At 41.2% G+C, this 20,058-nt stretch overlaps 1 protein-coding gene across 1 annotated transcript in view; it reads left to right on the top strand.

The window, feature by feature from the left end:
- Positions 1-20,058, top strand: part of HECW2 (HECT, C2 and WW domain containing E3 ubiquitin protein ligase 2) — a 168,146-nt gene that overhangs the window by 127,628 nt on the left and 20,460 nt on the right. The window contains exons 15-21 of the mRNA XM_040602976.1: positions 901-1,035; positions 3,874-3,976; positions 4,998-5,094; positions 9,149-9,232; positions 12,437-12,546; positions 16,487-16,607; positions 18,697-18,810. Of these exons, the coding sequence (XP_040458910.1) occupies positions 901-1,035; positions 3,874-3,976; positions 4,998-5,094; positions 9,149-9,232; positions 12,437-12,546; positions 16,487-16,607; positions 18,697-18,810 (764 nt within the window). The remainder of the gene's footprint in view (positions 1-900; positions 1,036-3,873; positions 3,977-4,997; positions 5,095-9,148; positions 9,233-12,436; positions 12,547-16,486; positions 16,608-18,696; positions 18,811-20,058) is intronic.

The following is a 20,058-nucleotide window of genomic DNA, read 5'->3' as shown; positions in this document are numbered from 1 at the left end:
TTTTTTTGCCACTTCCACATGTTTCCAGCATTGTGACTGAAAAAAAGCAAAGCATGTTGAAATAGAACAGCGCTGGTTTCCAAGTGCAGCCCTAATGCTGCAAAAAGTTTAAATTTCAGCGCTTGGAAAAAGTTCAAGTTTCAGAGCTTAGAAATCTTTCAGGTTCAGATTGGATGGAATTGTAGGAGGTTTTCGCTTTCCAGGATACACGCTTCTGTGACCTTGCTTTGAGCAATTGGCTGGCTGGCCAATATATAGTAGCTCTCACCAGTTGCCTCTTTTAAATGGTTTTGTTGCCATCATCTTTATGTCCCTGACTGACCTTTTTGTTTGTTTGTTTTTCTTTAAGAGGTTAGCAAACTTAGAATAGTTCCATCGGGAGGATGGCAAAAATGCCGGTTGGCCTGTAATCGTGGTTCATCACAGGATGCAGTCACACTTGGTGTATATACACCCAATTGTGTTCATAAATACATGGTAAATATTTCACAGAAGGGAGTGGTTTTGCCACTTCATGTCATCTTTTTAGATGCTTAGAAGGAAATGGAAGGGAGAATACATACCAGGATTACTTTCATTAAACATTTAAGTCTTCTCTTCTTGATGATCTTATATAATAAAGCTTCCTGCTTCTGATGCTTGTCGGATGAGAATTTCAAAGGACTTTATAGACATGAATGAAGTAACACATTAAAGAATTCATCCTTTAGGTGAGATGGAAAACTGTTATCCCTCTTCTGCTGAGGAGAAATGCAAGCCACAGTAATGTGAGGAAGATTTTCGAAAGCCTCACATCAACGAATAAAACCTAGATCCTGAATAGACATTAACCTTGGACATACTAAAAAAAAAAAAAAAAAAGGCCCGGCTATAAATTCTTTCTCCTTTCTCCTTCTCTAGGCTTTCTTTGTTGACCACAATTCCCGCACTACCACGTTCATTGATCCCCGGCTTCCCTTGCAGAGTAGCAGGCCCACTAGTGCGTTAGTCCATCGGCAGCACTTGACTAGACAACGCAGCCACAGTGCTGGTGAGGTAAGTTGGAGCTGCCCCTCCTCTTAAAAAATCCGGGTTTTTAGGATCGTCCTCCTTCACGTTGTTCTGTTCACAGTTCCGTGTTCCAAAGAGCGTGATTCTCCTGTAAGTGTATGGTACTCATCCACAAAGATATATTATTTGTTAGCCATTGTTGCTTTTGAAATGTGTGATTTCAGAGGAAGAATATCAGTTTCTCTTACATCCCATTCGCAGTAACCCCATTTAACCACAGGAGAGCAAACTGGTGCTGACTACCAGTGTCTGTCCTGTCTTTTGCTGTCAAAATACCTATTGTTGTCTAGCATGGCGTCTGCCGAGTATGGTGATATAGCTCTGCACGTCGGGGGAGGGGGGGGAAGTGCCTATCATTAGATACATCTAGATGTGCAACTTTCTGAGTAACTATAAAAAAATCTTATCACATAGAGTCTTCTCAGACTGCTATATGCATTTCACGTCTACTTTCTAAACATTAATACATGGAAACCACTATTTTGTTGATATGTCGCTGCGGACCATTTTCACCAACAGTCTCCACGTAACTTCTTTTTACTCGTGAGCAAGTGTACATACAAGGGCTTAGACTTCTGCCGTGTTTCATTAGCCTCCATACTCTTAGCTCTAAGTTGTCCTTTCGGGAGAGGGCTATTCCATGCCAGGAGTTAAAGATAACGCAGTTCAGAATGGCAAGAGAAATGCTCTGATTCATCCTTTTTATGGCTCAGTCTTGTGGCAGATGAAGTTCTGCCAGAGGGCTGTCTCGGAGCAGGCACGGCTCTTCTCTGCCGCTTCTCTAACAGGGTTTCTGCTGAGCTGCGGCGTGTGAGTGCGTACCACTGCCTGCGTGTCGTGTCACATCCTGCGCGTCCTGTGTGAACATGGTTTAGTCACCCACAAAACTTTCCACCCCCCATCCTCAATGTAAGATGTATTTTACAAGTGGTTTTAAATAGCATTTTCTGTCAATGTGGTGGTGTGATCTAGGCAGTGATGTCTTACAGCAGGTAAGGAATAGAAGTGTCTTCATATAGCTACTTAGATCTTCAATAGGGTAAAGCAAGTATTTCTGTTGTGATTTTGTGATTGATTTATAACAGAGCAAAAAGAATATTTTTTTTGTTAACTTCACCAAACAGGCACTGAAATTACCTTTTCTTAAGCAGTGTTCAGAAGCTCTGCACTTAAAACAGAGAGATTCACGTCAGTCTTGCTGCTGAAGTTGTCAAAAGCTGCAAAATAAGCGTAGTTTATCCTCCAGGAAGTCATCGCGTATATTACATATACGCAGTGCTGGCTGCCTGTCAAAACTTCTCATTCCATCTAGATATGTGAAGTTCCTTAAAGTACATGTAATTTTAGAATTATTTCCTTGATATCGTTACAGTTGTAACTTGAATTCAATAGAAGTATAATTCCAGATAGGAATCTCTCAAACATCATAATTCAATACAGTATTCTTATTCTGGGATTAATGATGTAAGGATTTTCATTTATGTGCATATGTATGAATCTGAACACCACTTTTTCTTCTGGGCTTACAACTTGAGTATTGCATATTTGCAGCTGTTTTTCCTATTTTTAAACCATTGCATCAAGGAAGTATATGTTATTGCAAAAAAACGAATACTTAATGAAAAAAATTCTCAGAATACTTTCTTTGGATTTGCCTAGCCACGAACTTTGATGTTTTGAAGCCACTGACCCGTTTTTTACAGGGAGATACTCTAAAGAAAACATCAACCAGTGTCAGGAATGCCTTTTTAGCTAAAGCTGAACAGCAGCATGAAGCTGGAGCTAATAATAATGGCATTCCTTTTCCAGCACAGTGCCTACAGGAAATAATCTTTCATTTTTCTGAGAGAGTGTTATCAGAGAGAAGCACAAAGATCACAGGAGATACCTCAGGACTTTTGCTGCTTCATGATCTCAGAGACTGGATTGAAAAACAACCTTTATAATGATTTGATCTTTTGCAGTAGATGTTTTAGAGGTCTTTGAGGCTTGGAAGTGTAGTTCAAATGCTAACCGTTAAATGTAGGTAGAGGAACGGAGAAGTAAACATAAAGGTCCAGCAGGATGAAAAAGAGGTTGAACAAAATGTTTTGTATAGATGAAATACAAAATACTGACCTTGTAGAACTGACTGAAGCCTCAGCATACAGGAAACTGGAGAAGCTGCCCTGACATCACAAATGCTGCCAGGAAAAACTGTACATTGTGGTTTTACCCTAAAAAATGTTCATATGCAACATGTTTTAATACCAGAAGATGAACACAAAAAAATCAGAACAGTTTTACTGAATGATGGTAGGAAATGTGGTTTTACCATTCTTGGACTCGTTTGCCTTGCCTGAATGTGAACTTGCTTTTTTAGCCTCCTGCTCCAGCCACAAATTTGTTTCCAGTTCAAATTTAGGGAAACTCCATTCATTCACAGAGGTGATAGAGGTGCTAATGAAGGAGCAGAATTTGATTTTCAGAACCTTTGATATGGATAAAGATGTCTGGAGTACAAAAGACCTTTTGAAGGAGTCCCAGTTTGCATTTTTTTTTTGTCCCTTTTCAGAATGGGACTATTATATTAAAATAGCAATAAACTTTGATCAGGTTTGATTCTTCGTATTAATAGGCATAGTAGACTAAATAATGCTTTACTAATAACTGTCATACAACACAGCTGATTCCTGCCGCAGTGGTTACTGGGGATAGCGATCAAGCAAAGCATTTACGTACGTGCTTTTTTTTGTTTTTAAGCCACGCGAGTTCTCACTTTTATGTACCCGAGTACATGGGCTGACGCAGAGACACTCATTGTGGTTACTTGCACGTTTTCAGGTCGGAGAGGACTCCCGTCATTCAGGACCACCGGTTTTGCCGAGACCGTCTAGCACATTCAATACCGTCAGCAGAGCGCAGTACCAGGATGTGGTTCCAGTGGGTACGTCAGCTCCGGGCCTCTGCAGAGCGGCGCTCCCTGCCGCCGCGGCCGCTGGGCACTGCTGGGTTCTTCCTTTGTTGGGGCGGGGTGGAAGTCACCGATGGTCACGATTGCTGCTGTCCATCAGCGTTTCCCCCTTGGTCAGTTGCAACCTGCAGGACTGATACCGAAGTGTCTGTGCGGCACCAAAGAACCGGTGTAACGCTTCCGCCTCCCTGGCTCGCTCACTGTCCGCAGCGACAGGAGGAGGTGAAGCCAGCGAGCTAAGCTGTGTCCTCACTGGTTGGACTCCGTGTATTCCCAGTGATTTTTGTGCAACGTCTAAGCATCTATTTTGGCAGGGTTCCAGAAAGTGTTAATCAGCTTGGAATTAGTCATTAGCTTAACTTCTGTTCTCAGTTACATACACACAAAGTTAGGGACTTCTGTGCCACTGAGAACAGAATTTAGCTTATTGAATCTAACAGCTGTCACATTGTGCTAGATCAAGATAAATTAATCCGATTGACTATAACTGGCTCTTTGTACTGTGGCATGTTTACTTGAAAATCTCTGCTAATTTAAACCCTTCCCTCGCCATGGACATGGTGTGAATACACTGCACGCTCAGCAGTTAGTGAGGGTTTGATATGGGTGTTTCCAATGGCTGTTTAATGTTTGAGAATGGAGTTCAGTGCAGGGAAAACCAAGGTCCTTGCAGCTTTGTTCTAGTAATGAATATTCTAGTTTGACCTTGGCTGAGTGTGACTGATAAAATATAATAGAAATTGCTAGCAGAATTAGAGCTGTTTACAGTGGGAAGGACATGTCAGAATGCGATTTGGTTCATAATCAAGAAGTGTTTTCCCTAAATGACAGTAGAATCAGTAGCCTTACCTGAAAAAGTATTAACACGATACTGCTAAACTTAAACCAGTGAAGATGAAGTCTGCTGTCATTATTGTTCAGAAGTCAGAAGGAATGCAGTCCTGTCTTTCAGTGTTTCCTTGTTTCAGCATAATGTTTTTGTTGACATTTTCAGCTTACAATGACAAGATTGTTGCATTTTTGCGGCAGCCCAATATCTTTGAAATTTTACAAGAGCGTCAACCAGATCTTACCAGGAACCATTCACTCAGGTAATAAAATTAGTGAAGTTTGTTATTCCCTTTTCAATATAAAATGCTAATCAGAATTAGTTTCTTTTGTTAATTTTAGTAGTGGAACGTAGCGGATTTTCGACTTCTGGCCTGTTCAAACATATTCATAGAGCTGTGGGAAATAGTTCTCTACTGTATTTCTGCGTAACTCCCTGAAATAAGCTTTAGGAGAGCAGAGGTAATGTGTTATTAGCAAATAAAGGTACCTAAACAACTGGCAGAGGAGATTTGCTGATGTCTTCAGAACGTGCCGAGACAGCCGGATGGCAGGGCAGATGTGCCCATTCATTTGGGCATATGTACAGCTGGGAGCACGAGGCAGAATGGCATTTGCTTTTGTCCTTATCTTCTCGGTGGGCATTTACAGAAAAATGTAAATTGGCCTTGGAGGTAATCTTACATCAATCAGAATTTTTAGTGTTTCTCCAAAATTTACAAAATGGGTATCTGCTGGTTTTTGCATAGTCTAACTAGATCTGCTGAAGGATGTCTTCGGTTGTTGTATGGTTGTTGTAACTCCCTTGTATGCTTAGGCTAGGAATCATAAAAAGTGAAATTCAGAAAGTGGCAAGATCCCTCTTAGAGTGTATTCTGCACAAAGACACTTTAGATCAGGCACTTGAGTGTAAAAGATGGAATAAATAACAGCTTGGGTATTCGTTGGCTCAAATGACTCTATCTGTTCCTCCTTGGACGCTAAACTTAAAAAATGCTGGCTTGATGGTTGCGGATTGGCCTGTGCAGACAGCTGCCAGTGCAGCGCTCCGTGTTCCAGACGCCTATCCACACTGGTTGGCATAGCAGCCAGCACTGTTTTTCATTTTTTTCCTGTTCTCATACTGTTACTTATTGATCCCTTTTCCTCCATGTCCTGCAAGTTTCTGAAATTCAGCAAGCTACCCTGTTTTGCAGTTTCCCAAAGCAATGTGTTCTAACAAGTTTTGTGATGAGGCTTCTATGTTAAAATATGTTTTCCCTCCAAATAAGTCCTGGCTGACAAACCTGAAATTACGTACTTGCAGAATACGTATTCTCTAGAAAATACAGAGGAAAAAGGAGGAAAATAAAAACCTACTGTTCTCAGCTTGTCACAACAGTTCCTATGTTGCACCCTTATCACTACAAGCAAGTTTGTCCCACCAGGCTTGGTTTGAAATGTGAGCAAATTAATCTGTTGGGAAATAGTATAACAGTTTCTGTTTATTAGTAGTTTTATTATTCCTTTCTCCTTTCCCCAGGTGCTTGGCTTCCTCTACTCTGATAGCAATCAGTGTGTCATTTTCTTCTTGTTAGTTGTGGGTTTCTGATAGAGTTCAGACTGTGCAAAAGACGCCGGTATTATCAGATTCAGCTTCTTGTAGAACCTTGCTTCCTGATTAGAGAACCATGATTTGCCACAAGCTGAGCCCTTCTCAAGAAAAGATGGGTTTCAGAATAACAGTGGAAGATCAAAGGATAAAAGATACTGGTTTCTGTAACTCCTCATTTACTTGAGACTGTATGTCCTGTGTGCTTGCTTCATAAGTAGACTGAATATGTATGTCTCGCTTACCTGCTTTAGTAGAAAGATTGAGGGGTTTAATGGACATTGTCAGATTGGTCAGAGAAGCCATTCTGTTAAGCCGAAGGGTTCCATTCTAGTCTTAGTCTTTGGGGTTAGTATATCTAAGATAAAGTATCTTCCATTATTCCTCTCCTATATTCTTCTAGAGCTGATGCTTCAGTAACGTTTCTTGTATTTTTTGGAAAGATCCTAGTTTCATTTTTCTGAGTTAGTCTTTTAAGACCCTGATTTAGCAAGTTATTGGACTCCATGTCTATTTGACACATTGCGAGACCAGGCAACTTCACTGACATTGCTGTAACACTTGATGAATTGAGACCTAAGTGAAATCCCACACTGTGATTTCTTTGTGTCTTTTTTTGGTGTGTGTGTGTGTAGTGATTAATGCAACTGTCTGTAACCTATTTCTGTAAGGACCTCAGTACAATCCAAGTAGAATGCGGATGCTGTTGGGTTTTTTATTGTTATCATAATCATTATTGCTACATAGGTGAGGGGGAAAACCAGTATTTGGCCAGTGGAAGAGAACAGAGATCATTTGAGCAGATCTCTTATATTTTCTGTCTAAAATAATTTATTGTTCCTAAAAAGAATGAAGAGACATGATAAGAAGTTGAGAGTTTATTAAAATGTATAATGAAGGTATACTACAGGTAGGAAAATGGTGTTCGGAGGCTTTATGGTGGAGTGAGAACACTGTACTTACTGTACTGTTATTAAGCATGTAGCCAGGATCAAATCTCGTTGCAAGCCACCACAGATAAACCTGAGGCTGTTAAATGATGTCAAAGACTTCAGGCAAAGGCACCTATTATGCATCAAACATAAGTTACATCTTAACAGAAGGTAAAAGGTATATATTTGAAAAAATATCGCTGAAATCACAGCTTTCACTGGTAAGCCCAAGAAGTCATGGACTGCATTCATTTGGAGGGCTGCATACGTTAGTTAACCCAGACAACGTCCTGCTGGTTCCTGGTGTTGCTGCCAACAAAATGCTAAGATATCTTTTGTAATTCACCATTCATTTTCTCAAACCTTGCCTATTGGGCAGTGGTGTAAATCAGGGCAGGCTCTGGAGTGTCCAGACATCCCTGCCCTGGGACTGCGGGGCCGCGTGCGCCGGCCTGGGCTCCGCGCTGGGTTGGTGGAACCACGGGGCTCCCAGGCTGAGCTCGAGTCTTCGCTGGCCACAGCCTCAGCGTTGGCAAAGCAGGTGCTTGACCTTCAGTACTTCTCTTCATAGAGAAGCAGTGAATTACACACTGCTGCTGCCACCACAGCTGCCACCCTGGCGAGCAGGGCCTTGGGGGACAGCCTCATGGTGACAAACTCGCCCCTGATTCTGCTGTAACCACAGTGCACGTTACCGGGGAATGTGGGGGGGCGTCCACTGTTGGAGAAGTCTTTATGCACCGTGATTTTAGAGACAGGTGGCAAGAAATTAGGTTTGATCCGTTTGTTGAATCTGCTGTGCATGAAATGATGTGTTCCAGGAATTCATAGTGCAGCTGCCAGCAGCCTTCTTGCAGCACTGATCGCGTCTGACCTTCTTGTCACTGTTAGCCGTAGGATGGTGGGCAGATGGGTCTCGGAGCCGAGCCACTGCTGCTGTTCTTATCAGGAGTTTGCTTTTCAGTTTTTTCCTCCTGAAGAGTAAAGCAAAATTAGAATTTCTCTCTACTGTACCGTCATATACCTTGTACTGGTAGAAATTTTAAAAAAAGGGATGTACTTCTCTTTTAGAATGCAGGAAAAAACCTCTACAAAGAACAGGCATAAGCCGAGGAATTATATTCAGTGTAGATTCTAGAAGTCATGTATGTTGGCATGCTCAGGGTTCAGCATGGATAGATTCCACAACAGTGACCAGACTGCGTCTGGGAGGGAGGGTGTGTGCCCACGTGAGGCAGAGGGGCAGAAAGAGGACAAGGTTTTTTTCTGGAAGATCTCTGAAATGCAGTGTGGTATAAAAAACCCGCCTTTGAAACCGTAAGTGTGCGTTGTAATGTATGGCTTGCATTTGTACAAAGGTTCAAAAAAGACAGTACCTCTTTAAACAGTTCACTTTCGGAATAGTAATGTCCTCCTGCGGAGCTCAGCCTTCTGCCTTGGAATTCAGGGACACAGCTAGCATGAACTTGAAGGACCGGTAATTTTCTTTTCTAAAAAAAATGTATTTTTTTTTTTTTACTGGTTGGATGGCAGTACTACCTGAAACAGCCTAGGCATTGAAGAGATGAGGGCAACAAGAGTATTGTTCCTCATAACAAATTAGCTTTTTGGTTGTGGTATTTCGCTGCTTGGTGTGGACTTGGTGTGGCAGGGAAAAAAATGGTTTCTGAAATAAAGAAGCATAATCCAGAGGGTATTTATGACATATACCCTGTACTTTTTTCTTGTTGCTGTGGCGTACGTTGATGCCTTATTTGCAAAAGATATTTTGGAAATCTTTTTTTGCTTACACAGGGAGAAGATCCAGTTCATCCGGACGGAGGGAACACCTGGGTTGGTGCGTTTATCCAGTGATGCAGACCTTGTCATGTTACTCAGGTAGGCACTGTCGCTTAGGATGCACGTGTGGAGTATGCTGTGGCAGCTGCTGCGGAGCCTTTCAGAGCGCGGTGTGTGCGGGTTTAGTGACCTAATCATTTCCCCTGCAGTACTTGGACTTGCGGCTGCGAGAGCTACAACTCTCAAGGGTCAGATTTTTTATTTTCATATGTTCGGTTTCTAGATGGTAGCTGAGGGTCACATTTTTTTCATAGGAGTGATGGAATGTGATACTCGCTCTGAGGAAAGGCGAGTGCAAGAGTGCTGTGCTTGTGATTTATGAGTTTGCCCAGGCCACCTTTTACTGTCCTGTTGCGTCCAGCTCTGACACTTAGCTAGGTGGTACAGTTTAGACCTCGTTGCAGGAATGTGCCTTCTACTGCTTTAAGAATGCATCTGTTTAGTTTTGTGGTTTGGTAAGTCTGTATTTGTGAACGTTCATACTTGACATGTTTTTATGACTTAATGTCTTGCTGCCTCTTCACTACACTGTGAAGCATTGTCCCCTTTAGTAAAGGGAATACTGATACAGCGTTCAAGAAAATGGGAACCTGCTACTTTAATATTTTCCATTTAAGCAATTAGCTCAAAAAATCAGGCATTTTTTTTTTTGCTAGAATTAAACCTTGTATCTTGATGTAACATTCTCATCCTGTGTAATAGTGCATCCAGAAATTCATGAGTACGTTTAAATTTAATCTAGTGAAATAGGATTGGCATTAGTAGTAGTATTTTGAGGTCAAGTTGTATAATGATAATCCTTTCTGGACCCTAAATCTTTGACTTAATTACAGCTATTAAAAAAATCACATTTAAAAGCCATGCTGAAGCTTTTAAAAAATGTGAATATTGTTTCCTAACAAAACTTTTATGATTTTTTTTTTTTTTTGTTTTGATATGTAGTGCATGGAGATGACACCAGTTCTACACAGAAAAATCTAGCTTCAGACATTTGTTTTTAAATAAAGATGGCATGAATAATTTTATTGTTGCTTTTTTGACTGGGTTTTGTTCCCTCTATTGTTCTGTTAATGGCAAAGACTGCAAGTAGTTCTTACAGTGGAAATAAAGCAAATTCAGGATTTTGATTGAAATCTTTCTTTTGTAGAAAAGCAATAATAAGTATAACTACTTTTTAAGAGAAAATCAGTAGCCAGTATATGTCTAAAATAATGTTATATTCTTCAGATTTTATTTCTCTTAATCTGCTCCCCCTTCCCCCCCCAAAAAAAAATCTAACTGAAAAGTGTTGCCTGAGGATTTTCTTCCCATTTTATTAACAATCTAGTAGTACCATTGCCCCAAAGATATATTATTGATAAAATGTTATCTATGCATTCATTATTTTCTTAAAATGTTGGATGTTAAACCTCAAGACTGGACAGGGTTATATTAAGCTTAGTGTGGGTAAATACTGGTGTAAAATCAAGGGTGGGCTAAGTTAAAATCATGGCGTACCAAGATGATGAAAGATATTTTCTTACCATTATTTAGTCTCGGTGGATTTTTGCTTTTAACAGTATCTTTTAGCAAAGTGTCATCATGGCCCTTGCCTATGAAACCCTGCAAGAACTGCACTGTAATCACGATGACACAGTCTTCCTGGCGCTCGGGACAGCTGGGTGCTGTCTCTGGCTTGGCTGGTTGGATGACCTTGGGGAAGGCTGTACCCATTTCCATGCCTGTTCCTCAGCTGAGTGGGAATGGTACAATTTTCCTGTAAAGCACTCTGAGGTCTAGTAAATATATGGGTGGATCACAATTTCTGATATCTTTATTGCTTGGGAACACTGTACTTTTTTTCACAAGCATCAGTAAATACTAGGTTGCAACTAACTAAAAGGAAATAAACCAGCCCCTATACGTTTAGGGACTGAAGGAGGTACAGTGTGGCACATACTTAAAAATACTCTAAGAATGGCATTATATTATAGCATCACAGAATATCTTCAGTTGGAACGGACCCATCTCACTCCCTGCTCCTTGCAGGACTACTTAAAACTGCTTCAGATGTTAAGAAGAAAATATTTTGAAGTTTCTTCTTCTAAACGTGTTGTTTGGTATACAGCACAAGTCATTTTAACTTTTAATTGAGTCCAGGATTGAAATAGTGGTTAATGTTTTATCACGTTTTCAGCATCAAAGTGTAATTGGGAGGAAACCAATGCATGGTCATGAATGTAAGAAGAACTGCCAGAAAATACCCATTCCAAAAAAAGCCCAATGAACTCATGCAAAAAAAAAATTCTAGCTATTTTTTCAGTGAGCAAACCTAGTAAGAAGCACATTTTGTTTGAACATTGGTTTCATTGGTTGAGCTCTATAGTGAAAGATTTAACTTGTGATTCTTTCTGTAGCTGTTTCATGTTATGTCAACTGTTTATTCTTATCTGTGTCATGTGTAACAGCCAACATAACATAGGCTTTGATATCTGATCCATTCTGATATTAGATATCCTGTTTCTTTTTGGATTTGCTTGTGTTAATTTTGGGAAAAGACTGAGTTTTAGATACGTATATATATCTATATATATCTATATACACACACACACACAGACTGTATGTATACAGATGCAGTGATTAAGCTGCAAAATGCTTGTTGTTTTTCTCTTAAAAGTTGTGTAGCAATAATAGAAGAAGCATGAAATAACTCAACCTGAACAGACTAGATGTGATACCTGTTTCAGCAACAGTGTTAGCGTTAAAGATAAAATAGAGAAGTAACTTATGTCAACAAGCTTACTATTCAATTCACTCAAGTTCAGATGTGATTCTTAATCTTGGAGGCTTTGAAGGTTTGTCTTGTTCCTGGTCTTGGTGCAGTATTGCAGATCTTTTTCCTGGAAAGTGTGACTAAGGTTATTGACCCATTTTTAAACCAGAATTGAAGTTTAACTGGGGCGGGGGGGGAGGGGGGGAAGCTACTTTTAAAGGCTGATTAACTATATTGTGACCTTCAAAACAAATACCATGTTATGTATTGCAGTGTCCCACAAAAGTAGTAATTACTGCTTTCCAGTACTTTCAAGATCTGATTGAGGGAAAGGCAGTAAAATATTTTGTAGCGCTCTAGGTGTGTGTAGTGGAAATAGGCAAGTGACTACCAAAGAAAGCAGGTTAGTAACTAGAGATTTATTCCTAGAAAGTGAAAAATGCCATTCATTCAATTAAGCATGTTATTTCTTATTTGCTCCTTTTTACCAGCTTGTTTGAGGAGGAGATAATGTCATACGTGCCGCCACATGCCTTACTTCATCCTAGTTATTGCCAGTCCCCGAGAGGCTCGCCGGTGTCTTCGCCTCAGAACTCTCCAGGTAAGTTGCTCAGGCACAGCTTCTGCAGGGACTGTATGAAACCACTTCTCATACTTGGGTAAGGACCAGTTCCAGATCAGTGAAGTCAGTACCACACTCCTGCTGCTTTCCCAGAAGTCGGAGAACAAAAACAATAGAAAAATCGTTTGTCTATAATTTTTTTGTTTGCTTTCCAAATTCACAGCAGCCTACAGCCAGGAACCTATTCTTGGGAAAATACAACCAGTTCCCCTCTGTGGTTCCCAGCTCTCAGATGGGTAAAGTCACCCGAGCTGAAGCACCTTCCCAGTGGCCAGTGAGCTTGTCACTGCAGTACTTCCGTTATGATGGTATCTGTGAGATACTGCAGTGGAGCTAGTCCTGTAATTTAAATTACATTATGCTGCATGTAAAGACTCCCCACCTTTCTGAAGATCCAAGTTCTGCTGCTCCAGCAACAACAAAGATTTAGTCCTGTTTTTGAGCAAAGTCAATACGTGTTTGCATTTGACTGTCAAACTTGAACCTTTGCCTTGGGCTCACAAGATGTTTTGCCAGTAGAAAAGACTGGTGTATTACAACTTCAGAGGTGGTGATTCTGTTCTGACTTGTAAAACATGCAGACTTGTTTTTTACTGATGTGAAACAACTAAGTGACTGCTCATGCCAGGATCCTGATGCCTGGAGAATTAAAAATACGAGATCCAATAACTGTTCGTTAAGATGCCAATGTTAATGGGGCTGTGGGACAGTGAATGGCAATTTCATGTAAAGCCAGATTATTGTCCCTTAACATGAGTTCAAAGGAGAGTGTCTTACAGCTGTCTGGAAAATGCATCTGTCAGAATGGAATGAAATTGATATTTCACATATTAACTAAATTGTGGATCATTACTAAATTATTTCAATATGACAAGGTCCATTTGACCTCTGAAGGCTATATACATCAATTTGAAGTTTATAGATGTCACTATTCTTAGTTTTCTCAAGGAGATAATAAGTAAAATAAAATCACTGCAGTAAATCAGCAGTGGTTTAAGGGGCTTTCTACAAATTTCGGAGCAGAAGTATAGATAGAGAACTCTAGGTGGTTCCAGACAATAAGAAAATTTTACCAGAAAAAGTACTGTGATTTTTAGAGGCATTTCCCAGTCCACAGTCATAAAAAGCTTTGCCTTTTTAAGAAACCAGATAAAAACCATTCATAAACATGTCCTGAGTGGTAGCTTTTCCTGCTGGTGGGCAGAGGACCTCTGCTGGACCTGTCTGAAGAAACTTATCCAAAGATTATAGTATTCTTCAAAGCAGCTAAAATGTAACGTCTATCTGTATTGATATTTTTGATACATACATGGTTTAGATATAACTGTTTCCCTTTGTTGAAAAGAAAGGAAGAATGAAATCTGCATGTACGTATATAATTTCCAACTGCAAACCTGGCAGTAAAATGAGTAAAAATACTTTTGGCTTTCAGAGTTACAATTTCCTCATTACTAGTACATGCACCAAAGCATGTTGGGCAGGGCTTTGCTCCAACAAAGTAATTTCAAAATGGATTCAGTCTTTAACGTGATCTTTTCATCTGTTCCTCAAGCAGCACACAGTAAAGGATGAACAGTGATGGTTTTAGTCCCGTTCTCCTTAAAATTGTAAATTGTATTCTATTTCATAGAAAAATATAGAGAGGCCATTGAATCTCCCCATCAGTCTGCGAGTATGCATGTTTGTGTTGGTGTACAAATGACTTTTTTGATGAGGAATTGTAAATAGCCCATCGTTTCTGTGGAGGCTCTGTGTTCTTCCGTCAGCTAAACTGGCCGCGCTGCGCTGCGTGAGGTTGCGTGTTAAGGGTCCATTGTTCAGAGCAGCCACAGTCGCTTGTGCTTTCTCTTTTGGGGAAGATGAATAGTCATGAAGCTGCTCTTTATATCTGCTTTAGAATGTAACCTCTTTGAAAATCAAATATGATTATCGCATCACTGGTGTGTTTTAGCTCTTCCATTAACATCTTTTGTTCCCGAGGTGGAAGTAATCGCTATAATTGCCCAGAAATTTCTTGGCATTTGCATCTGATTTGCAATGAGGACTTGTCATGTGCTGACAGAATAATATACTGCTGATTTCTGAACCGTGAAGTAATGTGTTACCAGATACATGTTCTGCAGTATCTCTCAGCAAAAGCTTCCTTCAGGGGCTGAGGCTGAACTATGCTTTTGTTGCGTTTTTTTGGTGACTGCATTTTTGTACCTACTTTGACCCAAAGCGAAATAAACAAAGCAGAAGGAAAAGGCTGATAATTAAAAGGCTGTTTACAGTTTCAAGTCTCTGTGAGTTTTCTAGAGAGTTCAGCTGAGGGTACCATTAGGAGCCCTTGGTGTTCTCAGTAAAAGAGGATAACCACTACAGATTAACCAACAGCCATGATTTGTTTTTCCAGAGGGGTCCTGCATGTTCCGGTTGGACCTGTGAGGATTCCCTGAACTCTAATCCTCCCACACATTGCTCTAAGCGTAGAACAAGTGGCAAGCGTCCTTCTGGGCAGGTCTTTTAAAGGCCCCTCAACGGCATTCAGCGCTGAATTCAGCCTCAACGGCTGCTCTGGCTTGTTCTCGCTCTGGTCCTTGCAGAGATGGGCTCCGCGGCTTCCTTCAGCAGCCACTGCCGCAGGACGTGCCGGGCGCCCGGGCCGCCAGAGCCGCGTGCTTTGTGGCTGAGCCAGCTGCTCTCCTCTCCCCTGCTCTCTGCCCGCAGGCTGAGCGGATACACGTTCTCTCTCTTTCGTAACCCAGATCGTTAACCTTCTGGTGCCTTCGCCCACAGTAGCGGTAGATGGTTCTGCATGGGCTCTGCGTCACACGTGGAGCCAAAAGAAAACTCGCGTAAGGCACTGACTGTCACCTGAGAGACAGACATCTACGTGCATGTGCTTCTGAACCATTCATTTGTATGGCCGGGGCACGATGGGCCTGTCAGATGGCCACCAGTTGCAGATAAGTAGTTGGGAACCTATGTATTCTGTAGAAAGAGAGAAATCTTAAAACACCCTCTTGAGTTTCTTGTGGGGGATGTCTGCATAGCCGTGCAGGGGAGGAACTTAGTGTTGTAAAAACTAGGGCCGAGAAGATGAGCATCAAAGGGCTAGGGTTAACTGCCTCTTTGGCACCCAGTCTTGCAGTCGAATCAATTGAAGTGATTTATCCAAGGAGGCAGTGGAAGTTCTGATGCTTGTAATATTCAGAATAGATCAGACTAAACACCTGATTTGTATATGTGAGACTTGTACCTGCACATGTGGGGGTATGCTGGTTTTTTTGGCACACAGATCTCATCTCTCCCTGCTTTTAAGGAACTGACCCTCAAAAACAGTTTTTCAAAAATAAATGCACTTAGATGACCATCATGCATGTTCCTGCAGTCACATGTGAAAAGTTCCACAAACTTAAATTTGGTAGCCTTCCAGTTCTTCCAATAATTTTCTTTCTTGTACTTCCCCAGGGGAAAAAAAAATTCTACTAGGGAATTTCCAAAAGTCATCGTCCTTCAGCTTGATGTCTGTTTATGCTTCATTTTGAGTTCTTGTTTTTCCTGATAATGCTAAAACCAGAACAGAGCAGAACATTTATTGTATGAACTATTGTAAAGGGTAGGATGTAAAGTGTACTTGACAGACGAAAGTTCAGTCTCGCCAGTTAATTGTGCTGGGGTTTAAATTCATCTTTTGTGTTGGCCTGGATCTGCTCTTTTAAAACTTCCTTTAGAAGGACGATGCTGTCGCAGAGGAGAAAACGGGAAGTTTTGAATGCAAAACAGATTTGAAGATACACAGCTTTAACTCTTTATAAAGGTGACTAAACCAAACACATGCCATGTCTTTTGCTGTTAATAAATCTTGTCAGTAGGTGATGGGACAATAATCAGTTCATGTCACTACAGCTCCTTCTTTGCTTATTGCTTCCTGCAGGTACTCAGCGTGCCAATGCCCGAGCTCCAGCTCCTTACAAAAGAGACTTTGAAGCCAAGCTGAGGAACTTTTACAGGAAGTTGGAGACTAAAGGATATGGACAAGGCCCAGGGAAATTGAAGTATGTTGGAGAATTTCATGACACTGGATTTGTTTTTCAGGCAGCTTGCCTTGCCTTGCGCATCTGCAAGCTTCTTCCCATTAGGAGGAACGCAGATGTGATGCCCTTGTGCTCCTGGAAGTATAAAGCCTGTTATAAAAGACTTAGTTCCAGCATGTGATTCATAGCAAAGTTACAGCAAGTTCTGAGCACTTCTTTTCTCTGTTTCCTCCAACTATATTTTCATACAAACAATATTACCCATACGTTGCCAAAAAGTGCTTTGGGAAGAGGCCTGCAGAACAGGAGGCACCTGAATTCTTCCATTATAGCAATTGCTGTGATATAAACAGTTACGTTTTCTCATGTCTGTTTCCATTGAAAAAACTAGGTAGGCTTATCATTTGTACATCATTGCCTGTATTGATAGCACGGTCCTCTTTAGTAAAGAGGACTCATAAAAATTATCAAGTTCTAAGGTGGTTCTTAAAAAACCTGCTATGTTTTTACTTCAGCACTGGCAGCTAGAGTGCTTGTAGCGAGGTCTTCCCTCCTTCCTTTGTTTGATAATCGTGTGATTACATACTGCTGTGTTAAGAATCATCACCATAAGGTACTTCCATAATTTTGTAAATGACCAAGTTTTGTGCCAGCTATTGAACTTTCATAGAAGCCTTGAGGCCCTAGAACCCTTTTTTTAAACCATTTCTTCTACTGGAATAGGGGAGTGGTTTGTTTGTGGCCTTTGGTTAGGGTTTTGTTTGGTTTTTTTTCCCCCAGCCAGTGACTTCTCACATTTTTCAGGAATCTGTGCAGAGCTCAGACTTCATTTGTGTGAGCTTGTTAAAAGTTTTCCACAACTGAAATGGGATTAAAATGGTATTGGTTAGACAGCCTTAGGAAGCAGGGTTGGGCATTATCTGCTTATATGTAATGAAATCATAAACACTTAAAGATTAATGTATGAAAGTTTTGTCGCGAATGCTTGGGCAAACAGTTGGTAGAAGAGGCTGGCATTTGCCACCTGTAAGATCCATTCCATTCCCTGCACCTTTCTTTCCTGACCTAGTTGCCATCACAGTGGGGATTTTGAAGCAGAACAGCAGCTTGATTTTTGAATAGAATTTTTCTCGGGGTTCCTTTCCCAGGCGTACGCTGACCTGTTCCTTTTTTTCAGACCAGGACGCCAGCACAACTTGCGTGCTGCCTGGCTCCTCTGGGTGCCTGTTGCCCAGGGGCCTTGCCAGCCAGCCCCTGGTTCGGAGCTGCCGTGCCCTCGGCAGGGCAGCACGGTGCAGTCCCAGGCTGATGCGGGCACTCGCAGTCAGCACAGCGGGGGCTTTGCGGGAGGCCCTAGTGGGGTACGCTGCCTCTCAGTCGGTCTGCCCGACTGACCAAGCACTGCCATAAGGCACGTATGTGAATATCAGGCGAGCTGAGTTCCGGGAAGGAAATCAAATACAGCTTTTTGGCAGAGGGTAAAATGTTTAAGGAAGGAGGATTCTTTCACCTCTTATTTTAGATCTTTACGACACTTCCTTGCTATCGCAATTTTTCTTTAGAAGGTAACATGTTTTTGCGTACAGATGCTTCGGTCTGGTTTTGGACAAACAAGTGCCATTCCTTCTAGACTTTTGTCCTGTCACACATTGGGGATAGCATTAGGAATGTGTTATTCTGGAGTTACCGTTCAGTGACTTTGTCACAGTTTTCTCCTTTTCCTTGTTAAGAGATTGATTTTTACACAAAAGATTAGATTCTTGCTTACAGTAAGACTGATTTAGAGGCCCAGCCTTACAAAAGGATTTTAAACTTAATGAAAATTCCCCCTTCGGGACCTTTCCCCTTGAAGCCTTTAGTTTAAGGAAGAACCAGGGTCAAAAAAAATAAAGCTACACTTCTTGGTACGAGACAAATTTTATTGAAATATTGAAATGTAGATCCTTGAGAGAAATAGATTTACAGACAGAAGCTGCCAGATCTGAATCTAATTATCCAGCAGAAACACATATCTCTGGGAAGTCACCCTGTTACCTTGCAGTATAAATAGATGTTTCTAACTGTGGCTCATGTTCATAAATTGCTATTTCAAAATTATTTTCCTGTTCAGATTAATCATCAGGAGAGATCACTTGCTAGAAGATGCCTTTAACCAGATCATGGGCTACTCAAGAAAAGACCTGCAGAGAAATAAACTCTATGTCACGTTTGTTGGGGAAGAAGGGTGAGTAGAACAGGGAAGTAAATGTGATCTCAGAACTCAGTGTGTCTCGCAGCTGCTGTTTCATCAAACTTCTTGTGGTCTGGAGTGAAAAGAGGAAGGATTACAGTCAGGAAATGCCACATATATAAGCCTAGAACATATAGCTGTTCAAGATGATTTTTCAGGCATTGTGAAATGTAATGCATCCTGCCTTTGCAGAAGTAATGCATGTATTTATGTGAATTTTCACAATAGTTAGTGTGTGTTTCAGGATGTTGCTGGGAAAGCAAAGAAAAAACCCAAACAACTTGCTTGTGTTATTCGTATTTCTTTACTGTCAGTGCCGACATTGTATCTCCGGTGCTTGTTAAAAGACAGCTGATGTTTGTTGGAGGGGAGAGTGCTTCCAGCGTGGGCTAGAGGCTCAACCCTTAACTCAGCTCCTGTCTGAGGCAGTGGGAGCTGAAAGCCCACAGCGCTGCAGGAGGTGCTCACTGCTTCTCCAAGCCGGGGCCTGCACCGCAAATAAAAGCGACTAGGCTGTTGCTAGTTGTCGAATAAACACAAATATTTCTGACATTTCAAAGTCGCTTCGGAGAATGCTCAGTCTGTGTCTCATGAAACTCTAACATGTCGCGAGACGTGTGTTGCAAGGCAAGACATGGTTAGGTTTTCCTTTGCGAGTGAAACTGGAACGAGATGCTATTGCTCTCTTTCATCGCTTCATTTGGGCCCCCTTTGTCAGGTCTTAAAGCCTGATGCCTCAGGCACAAATATTTTTATTGATATATTAATGTATTTGTAAATACATCCAAAATGTTATTCCTTGATATTTAGGAAACTGCAGGACACGGCTCTTGGAATGCTGTAGTGTGCATTATTGCCATGTGATGTGTGAGTCATTAAAATTGCTAAGTTGTAAGAGAAGCATCTCATGCAAGATTAGATAAAATTAATACGTCTTTGAAAACCCCTAAATCCTGTTGTTTGTTCAAAGTTCACGCTGAAGTACTTAGTGTTGATAAGGACTCACTGAAGTCTTAAAATAAAAAACATTTACAGCCGAGAGCCAAGTGTGGACTTGTTCATATAAATAATATCGCTGTGCTGTCTGAGGAAGAGCTCAGAACGGGCATGACGGGGCTGGTGCGGGGTGAGATTACACTGTACTGAAAGAGCAGGGTGGGGATGCAGAAACGAGGCCTCACACAGCCCCACCAGCCTTTATTTTCACAGCTACCATCTTGACTGGGATTTAAAAATGAGAGG

The sequence above is a fragment of the Falco naumanni genome, chromosome 8, assembly GCF_017639655.2.
Source record: "Falco naumanni isolate bFalNau1 chromosome 8, bFalNau1.pat, whole genome shotgun sequence".
Taxonomy (NCBI): domain Eukaryota; kingdom Metazoa; phylum Chordata; class Aves; order Falconiformes; family Falconidae; genus Falco; species Falco naumanni.
Note: the sequence above shows the minus strand (reverse complement) of the source record. Positions and strands in the feature narration are given on the sequence as shown.